Genomic DNA, 13,436 nt, shown 5'->3' on the forward strand with positions numbered 1-13,436 from the left:
GGTCCTTAGGCAAGAGCAGGAAGTTGGTGTTGAGTCACCTTCAGTATTATGACATAGAATATTTTGTTTTCAAAATATTACAGGAAGTTAGTGTTTATTGTAGTAGTTTTTCAGCTAGTAGCAGTAAATAGGACATAAAAATTTATTTTTCCCAAGGATAACTAATTCTAAATTATTAATTATAGGCTACTGCTGTTTCTTGTTTGTCCTAATTCAAATTTCTCACCCTCTTTACATCTTATTAAAGTGATGGCCTCTTACTCTTTACCTTCATGTCCAGGGCCTACTTTTTATCTCCTTATCCCCAAAAGACTTTGCTGCAGTGGTTAAGCCTAATAGCCTAGCCTTTGAAAACTCCCACACCTTTCCCACGTCTAAGGGTCTGCCTCTCATGTGTGTGCACGTTATCTGGGATGAAAATGTTTGTTGCCCACTTGTACATCTTTAGAGGTGATCCATCAGTTTGGAAAAGTCGTTACCATCCTTTAGGATTGGTGGTTCCCTGTAGGTATTCCCCAGTCCACCATTTGCCGCTTAAGATGCTTGGCCATCTGCTCATGGAGCCTGGGTCTTGACCACACGGTGACCGAAGCGTCAGCCCCACTTCCTCTGCCCTGGCCCCTCCGCGCCCCCTCCTGGGATCCGCGCGTCCCAGTCATCACGTCTTGGCTTGCTTTGTGTTTGTGTCTCTGCCCTGAGGTCACCAGCAGTGAGCCCCTTCTTAGTCCACGTTGCTGAAAGACCGTTTCAGGTTTGGTTTGGCTTTCTGGTTTTTTTTCACTGCGCTTGTCATTAGTCAGCACTGTACTGTACATACCTGTCTGTCTTCCTGGCGAGACCATAATCCATGAAGCAGGAACTGTTTTGCTTACTGCCCTATATCCAGGGCCTGGATTAGAACTTGAATATAGTAGGGGCTCAGTACATACTTACTGAATAAAAGAGTTTGCTACATCCTTGTGCCTTTAATTTCGGTGATACTTAATAATGGAGAAATTGAACTTAACATGGAAAGGATAAAACGGGATATTTTTCTCTCACAGTCATAAATGAAGAATTTTAACTGGACTTTGTTTTGATTGCATTAGTGTCAGCCAACATGTATTTGTGCCCTTCTGAGTAGTAGGCACTCTGCTCAACAGTAAAATAGAAAACTGCATAATATACACTTCTCTGTTCAGGTATTTCAGTCTCGCCTGGGAGCAAACACGTATAGACAGTACCGTGTGATAAGTATTATGGCATTAGGTATTAAGAAAACATTTTGTTTGCACAGAGAGAGGACTCTTCATTTGAATTGAGAAAGTGAAGAGGTCTCAACTAAAAATGGTTTGAAGCTCAGTTAAGAGTAATAATAATTCCCACGGATCACACCAGTTTGGTTGCCTCCAGAGTCTTTACTCTTCGTTACAGTCTGGTCATTAGAAGCCAAAAAGAAATGTATCTGGTCTACTTCTCCAAGATAGTTGCTTGGGCCGTTTCAGTTTTTTAAAAAAGAAGCATTCCCCTTCTGCTTTATCCTGATGGAGGCTGAGCCGTTTGCCTCATCTTATTCTAGCAGAGGTGACTGTGTGCTGTCCTCAGACATGGAGTGCTTGATAGTTTGGTCTCTGAACTGCGCCGATGCCTAACAGTGAGCAACTGCAATTTCATAAAAGTTAGATAAATTCAGGTAACAGTTATATACCAGCAAAAGAATTGTAAGTAGTTTTTTTTTATATCATTGTTTCTCAAAAATGTGTTCCTTGGACCAGCAGCATCAGCACCATCTGGGCATTTTCAGGCCCAACTCCAGACCTACTGAATCAGAAATTCTAGGGATGGGACTCAGCTTGTGTTTTATCCTAAGTCATTAAAATATCACTACTTATATTTGCTTCATTTCATGTACTCCCTATTGGAGAAGTTTTAATATTTATGATGCTAAAATCAGGAGGTAAATTGAACTCCAAAATTTTCTGAATATATTTTGATCTATCTCTTAGGGTTAGGGTTAGGGTTAGGGTTAGATCCTCTTGTAAATCTAGTTTTGTGAGAAGCCCAGATTCCCCCACACACTTACTGACTTTATTCAATTCCAACTCTAGCCCAAACAGATGCTTGAATCAAACTTTCAGTAGCCTGTGCAACTTGATGATTCAAAAGATATATCATTCTTGCTGTCTCAGCTTCTTCTGGTTATTCAGCAGTTAGCTTAGTTTAACACAGTGACTTAGAAACCTGCATCATCAAGTCACTGAATTTCATCCCAAGAGCGTTTAAATAAAAATTCTCTTTGTGTGTGAATAAAGTGCAGATCTGTTATTGTTTATTTAGTTCATATTTGAGGTTGAAGATTGTTTTTTTCTTTTCAGTTTTTTCTATTAGAATTTGATTGTGATGTGATGCGAAGCTTTTTAAAGGTAATGTTTCAAATTAGTACAGCCACTATGGAAAACAGTGTGGAGATTTCTTAAAAAGCTGGAAATAGAACTGCCATATGACCCAGCAATCCCACTTCTGGGCATACACACTGAGGAAACCAGATCTGAAAGAGACACGTGCACCCCAATGTTCATCGCAGCACTGTTTATAATAGCCAGGACATGGAAGCAACCTAGATGCCCATAAGCAGACGAATGGATGAGGAAGCTGTGGTACATATACACCATGGAATATTACTCAGCCATTAAAAAGAATTCATTTGAATCAGTTCTAATGAGACGGATGAAACTGGAGCCAATTATGCAGAGTGAAGTAAGCCAGAAAGATAAAGACCATTACAGTATACTAACACACATATATGGACTTTAGAAAGATGGTAACGATAACCCTATATGCAAAACAGAAAAAGAGACTCAGATGTATGGAACAGACTTGTGGACTCTGGGAAAAGGCGAGGGTGGGATGTTTCAAGAGAACAGCATTGAAACATGTATATTATCTAGGGTGAAACAGATCAGCAGCCCAGGTTGGGTGCATGAGACAAGTGCTCGGGCCTGGTGCACTGGGAAGACCCAGAGGGATCGGGTGGAGAGGGAGGTGGGAGGGGGGCCGGGGTGGGGAATACATGTAAATCCATGGCTAATTCATTTCAATGTATGACAAAAACCACTGCAATGATGTAAAGTAATTAGCCTCCAACTAATAAAAATAAATGGAAAAAAAAATAAATAAATAAAGGTAATGTTTCCTCATCTACTCCTTTGCCTTTGATCAGTAGCTTTTTCTGTAAAGAGGACATCCTGTTTTAGACAGTCTCTTTCCATACATTAAATTTTTACCTAGTGTTAAATGAACATAAGCATAAAAGCATTCTTTTGTGTTTAGTATATGTATTTGGTATCAGTTTGAATGCTTATAAAAGTTTACTGTGATTATTCTACTTCATATGTACATATTTACTTCTTTAATTAGAAATATGGGTAAGAAAATAGGCAACAGTCACTACATTCTTTTTTTGTACCAGTCTTATCTCTCCTTTATATCTTTATGTCTAAAATTAGTTGTTTAGTCACTCAGTCATGTCTGACTCTGCATCCCCATGGGCTGCAGCACGCCAGGCTTCCCTGTCCTTCACTATCTCTGGGAGTTTGCTCAAACTCATGTCCATTGAGTCGATGATGCCATCCAACCATCTCATCCTCTCTCGTCCCCTTCTCCTCCTGCCCCCAATCTTTCCCAGCATCAGGGTCTTTTCCGATGAGTCAGTTCTTCGCATCAGGTGACCAAAGTATTGGGGCTTCAGCATCAGTCTTTCCAATGAATATTCAGGGTTGATCTCCTTTAGGATGGACTGATTGGATCTCCTTGCAGTCCAAGGGACTCTCAAGAGTCTTCTCCAACACCACAGTTCAAAAGCATCAATTCTTTGGCTCTCAGCCTTCTTTATGATCTAGTTCTCACATCCATACCTGACTTCTGGGAAAACCATAGCTTTGACTAGACAGACTTTTGTGGGCAAAGTGATGTCTCTGCTTTTTAATATGCTGTCTAGGTTGGTCATAGCTTTTCTTCCAAGGGGCAAGTGTCTTTTAATTTCATGGCTGCAGTCACCATATGCAGTGATTTTGGAGCCCAAGAAGATAAAATTAGTTAGAGGTTTATTTTTTGTTTTTAAATTGAAGTATAGTTGATTTACAATGTTGTGCCAACCTCAGCTGTATAGAGGTTTGTTTTTGGTTGTTTATACAAGAACAGAACTGGTGGCAAGTTTGCTAAATTTAATTTTTGAAGTCTACTGTTTTTAGTGAAATCCTCAATATTATACTTAATGACATATATGAAAAATACTTGAGAAATATGATTTATATAGGCTAAATAGCTAATGATTTAAACTTAGTGTGAATGAATAAAGTCATTATTTTGCTCTGCAGAGTTAATGTATGGAAACACCTGCATAAGTTTTGGGGACATATATATGTCTTTGGACAGCAGCACACTGTATGATTTTAAACAGGGTCTCTCATGTCAGATTGCCTGGGTTCAAATCTTTATCTTGGGAAAGTTTGCTCTGCGGTCTGCGTTGGGCAGGTGATCTGCCTGAACATCAGTGTTTCATCAGTGTGATGGGGTTAAGCACAGGGTGTGCAGTGATAGTGAGAGAGCTGGTGCCCTCACTGCGGGGGGGCAGTGCATTGCACAGTTTGTAACAAATTCAGGACAAAACGTGGAAACAACTCTGACATATAACAGTGGGATAAATGAATTCTAATATATCTGTGTAGTAAGATCTGTGAAACCATTAAAAAGAATGAGAGAGACTTACGTGTTGTGTTAAGAAAAGCGGTCCGTGATAGATATTAAGTGAATAAAAGCAAGTATGGTTCAGGTATATAGCATGACATCAGTAGTTATGCATGTGTATTACAAAATGTGCACAGGAAAGATAATCCAGAATCTATCACAAAACGAAAGTTCGGTTTTTCTCCTGGAGAATAGACTACAAGAAACTTTCACTTTTCCATTTTACTCTTCTACAAATTTTAAACACTTCTTAGGATGTCAAATGAGCCGTAAAAATGAAAACACTTAAGGAACAAAAAGCACTAGATTAATATCAAGTCATTCACATATTCTGTTTATAATAGAATGTGTGACGCCACTCACCCTCTCTGATCTGCTTCAGTCCATCTGTGAGGATTCAGCCGTCAATAATTTCCAGCTCTTTTTCTTAACCAAGTAAGAAAAAGAATGGTGACAAGAACTGGTGACATGTTTGCTAAATTTATAAAATACTAAATATTATACTTAGTGACATATATGAAAAATACTTGAGAAATATTATTATTATAGGATAAATAGCTATATTTATGGCTGCAGTCCTTGGGGCTGCAAAGAATGTAGTGTTTAAGAAAAGAAGCAGGGAATCCATTCCCTTCGGCAGGTTTGCAGGCTGTGATGGAATCTGTCAGGGCCACTTTGCTGATGCTCCCAGCGATGCACCCAGTGACTGCTGTTGGCTTGTTCGTCATCATGTCTTAAGAACTTAAGGATTTTATTACTTGTTTTTCAGACTCATTCAGCCATCTTCTGCAATTAAAGTTAGTAACAAACCCTTGGGCTTCTCTAGTGGCTCAGTAACAGAAAATCCTGACTCAGTACCTGGGTCGGGAAGATCCCCTGGAGAAGAAAATGGTAACCCACTCCAGCGTTCTTGCCTAGGAAATGCCATGACCGAGAAGCCTGGTGGGCTGCAATCTGTGGGGTCGCAGAAGAGTCGGACACAACTGAGCGAACTAAACAGCAAGAGCTCTGAAGTTTCTGATTTCCTAGTGGGGAGGCAGAGACCGAGGTGACACTCACAGCTGCTGAGAAAAGGGGTTTGGTTTCTACGTGTTTTACCGAGTCTGCTTCCCATCCACCTCTTAGTAAACACAGGATGCCTGCAGCAGAGTCCCAGCTCTGGACATAGCATCGTGTGCAGAGCTTCACACCAGGACCGGAGGAGGGTCTTCCCCCATGGTCTCTGCAGTAAGAGTCTAGAACACTCCAGCCACGTGCCTGCATTCCCTAACATGATTTTGACCCCATCAAAGAAGACCTTTGATAATAGTGTAATAGCAAATCAGTCTATTCTTGATGCAAATGGCACTGGCCTAGAATTAGGGCCTTGGTCCCATGGGCCCGTGTGAGTGGTCTGTTAGCGAAGTTCCTCTTCCAGGACCACTCACAAGGCTGTCTTGGACTGCCAGTACAGTCAGTCCCCTGCACATGAAGGAGTTCTATTCCAAGAGCTTGTTCATAAGTTCAACAGAGTTAGCCTAGGTACCCAACTGACACAATTAGGCTATATGGTATTGTACTGTAATAAGTTAATAATATTTTTTCAAAAATAATACGTTAAAAAACACAAAAAATGAAAGTTCCAATCTTGCAGTGTAGTACCTTGAAAAGTATGGTTCTAGAGTGTGACGGCTGGGTGCTAGAGTGTGAGGGCTGGGTGCTAGAGTATGATGGCTGGGTGCTAGAGTATGAGGGCTGGGTGCTAGTTTGAGGGCTGGGTGCTAGAGTATGATGGCTGGGTGCTAGAGTATGACGGCTGGGTGCTAGAGTGTGAGGGCTGGGTGCTAGAGTATGATGGCTGGGTGCTAGAGTGTGACGGCTGGGTGCTAGAGTGTGACGGCTGGGTGCTAGAGTGTGACAGTACTAGAGTGTGACGGCTGGGTGCTAGAGTGTGACAGTACTAGAGTGTGACGGCTGGGTGCTAGAGTGTGACAGTACTAGAGTGTGACGGCTGGGTGCTAGAGTGTGACAGTACTAGAGTGTGACGGCTGGGTGCTAGAGTGTGACAGTACTAGAGTGTGACGGCTGGGTGCTAGAGTGTGACAGTACTAGAGTGTGACGGCTGGGTGCTAGAGTGTGACAGTACTAGAGTGTGACGGCTGGGTGCTAGAGTGTGACAGTACTAGAGTGTGACGGCTGGGTGCTAGAGTGTGACAGTACTAGAGTGTGACGGCTGGGTGCTAGAGTGTGACAGTACTAGAGTATGACGGCTGGGTGCTAGAGTGTGACAGTACTAGAGTGTGACGGCTGGGTGCTAGAGTGTGACGGCTGGGTGCTAGAGTGTGACGGCTGGGTGCTAGAGTGTGACAGTACTAGAGTGTGACGGCTGGGTGCTAGAGTGTGACAGTGCTAGAGTGTGACGGCTGGGTGCTAGAGTGTGACAGTACTAGAGTGTGACGGCTGGGTGCTAGAGTGTGACAGTACTAGAGTGTGACGGCTGGGTGCTAGAGTGTGACAGTACTAGAGTGTGACGGCTGGGTGCTAGAGTATGATGGCTGGGTGCTAGAGTATGACAGTACTAGAGTATGAGGGCTGGGTGCTAGAGTATGAGGGCTGGGTGCTAGAGTATGACAGTACTAGAGTGTGACGGCTGGGTGCTAGAGTATGATGGCTGGGTGCTAGAGTATGACAGTACTAGAGTGTGACGGCTGGGTGCTAGAGTGTGACAGTACTAGAGTGTGACGGCTGGGTGCTAGAGTGTGACAGTACTAGAGTATGAGGGCTGGGTGCTAGAGTATGAGGGCTGGGTGCTAGAGTATGACAGTACTAGAGTGTGACGGCTGGGTGCTAGAGTATGATGGCTGGGTGCTAGAGTATGACAGTACTAGAGTGTGACGGCTGGGTGCTAGAGTGTGACGGCTGGGTGCTAGAGTGTGACAGTACTAGAGTGTGACGGCTGGGTGCTAGAGTGTGACAGTACTAGAGTGTGACGGCTGGGTGCTAGAGTATGATGGCTGGGTGCTAGAGTATGACAGTACTAGAGTGTGACGGCTGGGTGCTAGAGTGTGACGGCTGGGTGCTAGAGTGTGACAGTACTAGAGTGTGACGGCTGGGTGCTAGAGTGTGACGGCTGGGTGCTAGAGTGTGACAGTACTAGAGTGTGACGGCTGGGTGCTAGAGTGTGACGGCTGGGTGCTAGAGTGTGACAGTACTAGAGTGTGACGGCTGGGTGCTAGAGTGTGACGGCTGGGTGCTAGAGTATGACAGTACTAGAGTGTGATGGCTGGGTGCTAGAGTGTGACAGCTGGGTGCTAGAGTGTGACGGCTGGGTGCTAGAGTATGACAGTACTAGAGTGTGACGGCTGGGTGCTAGAGTGTGACGGCTGGGTGCTAGAGTGTGACGGCTGGGTGCTAGAGTATGACGGCTGGCATAAACTGGCGTCAAGTGAACAGGCAGGCTTCTGACGGGGGAGCGGAGGTGGAGGACGGGCGAGTGACGCATCTCAGCGATGGGAGGCAGGGGGCAGGCTGGTCTCCCTCCTGCCGGCCCTGGGAGCACAGGCTCCTTGCTGCGTTCAGCTCTGTCCTCCTTGAAAGCACGATCGGACGATGCTGGGTGGAACATGAAGCGCAGCCGCATGTGGGGGGTGCACACGTGTGAGTGTGCGCCGGCACCTGAGCCAACGGAAACACGGTTGGCGTGCATGTTTGCGTCTTGCAAGTTCACAACTTGAAGGCTCGTGTGCAGGGGACTTACTGCCTAGAAAAAGGGACTGTTCCGTTTTTGCACAGGAGACACACTTAGTCCCTAATCCTGGATGTGGAAGATGAATAAGGGGTTGTGGGAGTAAGAGGGAGGTTCACGAGGGAGGGGGTGTGTGTATACTTGCGGCTGACTCATTCCTGTGTGACCGAAACCAACACAACGTTGTGAAGCAGTCGCCCTCCACGTAAAGTTTCTTTTAAAGTTTAAAAATGATAAAAATATAGAAAAGAAGTGTTATGAGGAAACTGGCTCAGGAATCACGCTGCTGGGTTTGAGTACCATCTCTGACACTCGCTCTGTGATGTACTGCTGAGCCGCTCTGCCTCAGTTTCCCGTTAGAATGGAGATTGTCCTGCTGCTCGCGTCCTCAGTCATCGTCTGCATTAGATGAGTCCGTGCGCATGTGTACCTGGCACTGTGCCTGGCGCACAGTAAGCAGTCAGTTCCTGTTGGTCCGTTTCCCTTTGCCTCTCCTGATCCTCGTGGGGCTGGGAAGTGGAGGAGACAAGAGGAAATGTGCCTGGGTTTGATCACTTACGCTAGGCCTCTCATTTCCTCACTGTTCCCTCTCAAAAGCAACTCGCTACCCTCGTAAGGATAGCATCATCTTGGTGATGGTTTAGTCACTAAGTTGTATCCAACTCTGTGACTGCGTGAACTGTAGCCTGCCAGGCTCCTCTGTCCATGGACTTCTCCAGGCAAGAGTACTAGAGTGGGTAGCCTTTCCCTCCTCCAGGGGATCTTCCCAACCCAGGGATCAAACCCAGGTCTCCCACTTTGCAGGTGGATTCTTCACCAGCTGAGCCACAAGGGAAGCCCAAGAATACTGGAGTTGGTAGCCTATCCCTTCTCTAGCAGATCTTCCTGACCCAGGAATTGAACCATGGTCTCCTGCATTGCAGGCAGATTCTTTACCACGTGAGCTACCAGGGAAGCCCAAAACTGAAAGTGAAAGTCGCTCAGTCACATCCGACTCTTTGCAGCCCCATGGATACAGTCCATGGAATTCTCCAGGCCGGAGTACTGGAATAGGTAGCTGTTCCCTTCTCCAGGGGATCTTCCCGACCCAGGAATCAAACTTGGGTCTCCTGCGTGGCAGGCAGATCCTTTCCTGAATGAGCTAGGAGGGAAGCCTAGCATCATCCTAAACTTCTGTGTTCTTAGCCCTATCTCCCAGGTGTTGCTTCCTCACGCTGTAGTTTCGGAATTTGTACCTCCTTTTTCTTCCTGAGAAACGTGCCTCCCAGCAGTCTTGGTCCTTACTCTCTCCGCTTCCCACATCTCTAACAGACTGAAACTCCCAGCCCCGTCCCCACCTCCTAGCACCTTCTGGGCTGCTTGAGAATCAGCTCTTTTCCACCGTTTCCTCTGTTACTGTGTCTTGGCGTGTCAGTCACGTACAGACTGGAAATCAGTGGCAGTTGGCAGGCTGAGCTAACTGTGCTCTATGTTGAGCCGTGTTTGCGATGCCACAGTGCTGCAAGGACTCCTGCACAGACTCCTGGGGAAGAGCTCTGGGGAGGTGCTGTCACGATGCAGGCTGGATGGGGGGCAGCCCCTGGGCTGCGGCACTCCGCATCTTGCGTTAACACCAATAGTAATTGCTTGGGTCATGACTCCAGAGAGTTTTCCCAAAATCTGAAGTTTGTTTACATCTGTGTCTCCGGGGATGTAGATTTTATTATTGGATAGTTTCTCTTGGCGGAGAAGAATCAAGTATTTGGGTGTACCTTTCTACCCTGAGCACATCTTAAGTCTACTTTAATGAGTTGTTTTATGTCAGGATGTGTTTTCTTTTTAAATTAGCACCTCTACCACTTTTTTTATTTTTGGGTGCACCGAATAAAAACAAACCGTGATTTTTTTTTTCATGTTGTTTATAGGTCCTCTTCCTGATGGATGGGAACAAGCCATGACTCAGGATGGAGAAATATACTATATAAACCACAAGAACAAGACCACCTCTTGGCTAGACCCCAGGCTTGACCCTCGTTTTGGTAAAGGTTCATCTCAAAATCTTTTTAAATATTTTTGATTACTGGTTTTTGGTATGTGAAATTTGGAAGGTACATTTAAATTAAATTGCGTTGCTTTATAGTTTTAAAAAATGACTGCCTAGCCAACTTATCTAGTTCTTTGCTTATGCCTTTCACTTAAAACTTGAATTTGTATCTAAATCAACTTTTTAGCTTTGACTTCTTGGGATGGGATTGGAGGAATTTTGTGGTGGTTTACTAACCAGACTCACTGTTTCTTTCACATATTTAAGAAGCACAGTGATCTTGTTTAAAATGATCTTTCTAGCTATAGAAATAATCAGGCTGTTGCTTCATCTAAAACCTGAAATACCAGCTTTTGTTGGTGAATGACCTGGTGTCTGCTTATGCTTAACTTGAGGAGAGCAGTGACTCTCATCCTGTGTTTCAGTGTTAAAATGTTTTCTGTCCTCAGCTGGGTCAGGGACCCTGTCACCTAGAGATAGGCCAGTGGAAGCATTTCCCCTTCTCTCCATTTCTGCCCTCACTTCCCAACCCCACACCCATATTTTAAGGGTTTTTTTTTTTTTTCTTTGTTTTTCATTTAGGAAACAAAAAGTAAAGCCATATTTCTCTCTCAAATCAAATGACAAAAATCACCATTTGCACAAAGAAATACTTCCCTCCCAAATGTGCATATCTTGATAATAGTATACAAACTCTTTGGAGCCTTTATATCCATATTTTTTTACTGTTTTCCTTTTCTTCAGTTGGGTTTCTGAGATATTTTCCCAAAGCCATGGAAAAATGAATCTAAAAAGGAGCAGATCATTGTGGTTTTAAAGCTTTCGTCTTGGACTGGATGTAGCTAAATGAAAACAATGTGCAGATCACTGAGTGGGTCAGACTGAGGGAACTCGGAACCTTTGAAGCTTTGCAGGGGTTGACCTAACAACAACTGCGGGGCCCTTACGGGAAAGAGGAATTAACTCCTTGAATGCCATCAAAACACAGTCTCGGGTAAGAGGGAAGAAAGAGAACTCTACCCAGGGCTGAGCAAAATAACTGCCCTGTTAGGAACGTTCCAAACAGTTCTGTGTCTGTATGTATACCTTTAAAAAAACCCCGACGTTTGGGTTTGCTGCCCCAAGCTCATTGGTTGGTCAGTGTTAGGAACTGATCCCCTATTCAGGTAAAGTCAGAATGGGATCAGGGCAGAGACTGTCACTTTGACAGATACCCGCTTTGGCTTAAATGCCAGCCTTTTGAGCTTCAAGACCTATTTGGGTGTTAAAAAAGTAATGTGGCATGTTAATAATTTGCAACTTCAGATTCTATTTAATACTTGAATAAGCCCTTGTGGTTGAAACAGGAAACCAAGTAAGGTAGAAAATTTAATAAATGTTGCCATTTGTATGGGCTAGAACGATAACAGCCATGTTTCCCCAAATCATCTTTAATGAAATGAATTCAGCTTGTCCACATTTGGAAATTTTTAAAAATGGTACTGTGGGATTTTTTTTCCTCTCTACATGAGGTTATGAAAAATGATGAGTAACTCTTAGCTAGCTATAGAAATCAGCAGTTGCAACAAAGGTTTTTGTTTTTAAGTATTTTCAGTTAATAAAAAGTGAAGTAAAGCAAGTTGTCTATGAGCTTAAGTAGATCCATTAATTACACACACAGCTTGGTCTTTTGTTTTAAATGGGAAAAAAGTACCAAAAAAATAATAGCCTCCCTCCCACCTCAACATATGTACACAGAGCGTACAATTAAGTATGCCAAGAAAAGATTTCATAAAATACTCTTACTGCTTTTAGTTTCCCTTTTTGGGCCCACTGTTGTATGTGTATTCCAGACAGGCTTGACAGCTTGCCAAAGCTTTTTATTTTGTGGCCCGACTTCTAATCTGTTCCAGACCTTTTCAGGCAGAGAGCTCAAGTGTAACTGACGCCGAGCAGGAAAGGGGAAGAAAACAGTGTGGGTCTCTGACCCTCAGTGACAGCAAAGAGACGAGCTGTTAGCTGCTGGACTCGAAGGAGTTTTCCTTGAAATCTGAAGTTCTATGATAGATTGCATTTTATCTGCCAAAAAAATATAAACTGTCCCCTTTCTGACCCTTTTAACCATGCAAACACCAACAAATGATAGGTTATTGCCTTCATGGTTGTGGAATTTGCTTTCCTGTATTCCCCAAATCTATATTAAAGTATTTACCATTTTTTACCTTAAGTTGACCTATGTCTTTTGACATTTTAGAGTGGAAAATACGCCTGACCTCTGCATAAGCTTGACTTTATCACTTAATTGCCTTCAAACACCAACCTGTTTTATATTTCTGTTCTTTATCAGATACTTTGGAATAATTATATTTAGAATAATTTTTTAATCAGTTCTTCACATCCCCCATGAAGTTAGTAAGTTATCCATATAATATAATTTTAGGAAATTCGTAATTTGTTATGCATTGGTTCCTTTTTATCCGATTTTCTTGTTCTTCAACATTTAAAAACTATATCTTTAAAGAAAATTATTGAAGTTTTTATTTTATGTTGATTTACTGTATTAGTCTTAGGTATATCACTTAGTGATTCAACATTTTCATATACTCCATTTAAAGTTATTACAGAATAATGACTGTTTCCCTGTAGTGTGTTCTTCCCTGTTGCTTATTTTTTATACATAGTAGTTTGTATCTCTTAATCTCATACCCTTTTCTTGCCCTTCTATAAAAACTATATATTTTTGACATTTATATTATTTTACAGCATTGATTGGTAATTTGTAACAAATCATGAGGTGACATACAGTGGCAATAAGAACTAGCTGATACTGGCTGTGAAGAAAGGAGGGCTTTTATCTATTTTTAAGGAATCATACTAGGACCGTTTTTACACTTTATTAAAGTTGATGCTTGAATATTACACAGGTCATTAAATTATTTCATATTTACACTTTCTTCCCCCTACAGATTTTATGCTTGCAAACAT

At 43.0% G+C, this 13,436-nt stretch overlaps 1 protein-coding gene across 8 annotated transcripts in view; it reads left to right on the forward strand.

Annotated features, from left to right (window-relative positions):
- YAP1 (Yes1 associated transcriptional regulator) overlaps positions 1-13,436 on the forward strand; it is a 128,476-nt gene that overhangs the window by 77,471 nt on the left and 37,569 nt on the right. For 4 of the 8 annotated variants that reach the window (XM_070473673.1, XM_070473677.1, XM_070473675.1 and 1 more), the window contains exon 4: positions 10,354-10,473. In XM_070473673.1, coding sequence (XP_070329774.1) covers positions 10,354-10,473 — 120 coding nt within the window. The remainder of the gene's footprint in view (positions 1-10,353; positions 10,474-13,436) is intronic. The other 4 variants (XM_070473674.1, XM_070473678.1, XM_070473676.1 and 1 more) reach the window with 1 other exon arrangement.

This window comes from Odocoileus virginianus, chromosome 10 (assembly GCF_023699985.2).
Source record: "Odocoileus virginianus isolate 20LAN1187 ecotype Illinois chromosome 10, Ovbor_1.2, whole genome shotgun sequence".
NCBI classification, from domain to species: domain Eukaryota; kingdom Metazoa; phylum Chordata; class Mammalia; order Artiodactyla; family Cervidae; genus Odocoileus; species Odocoileus virginianus.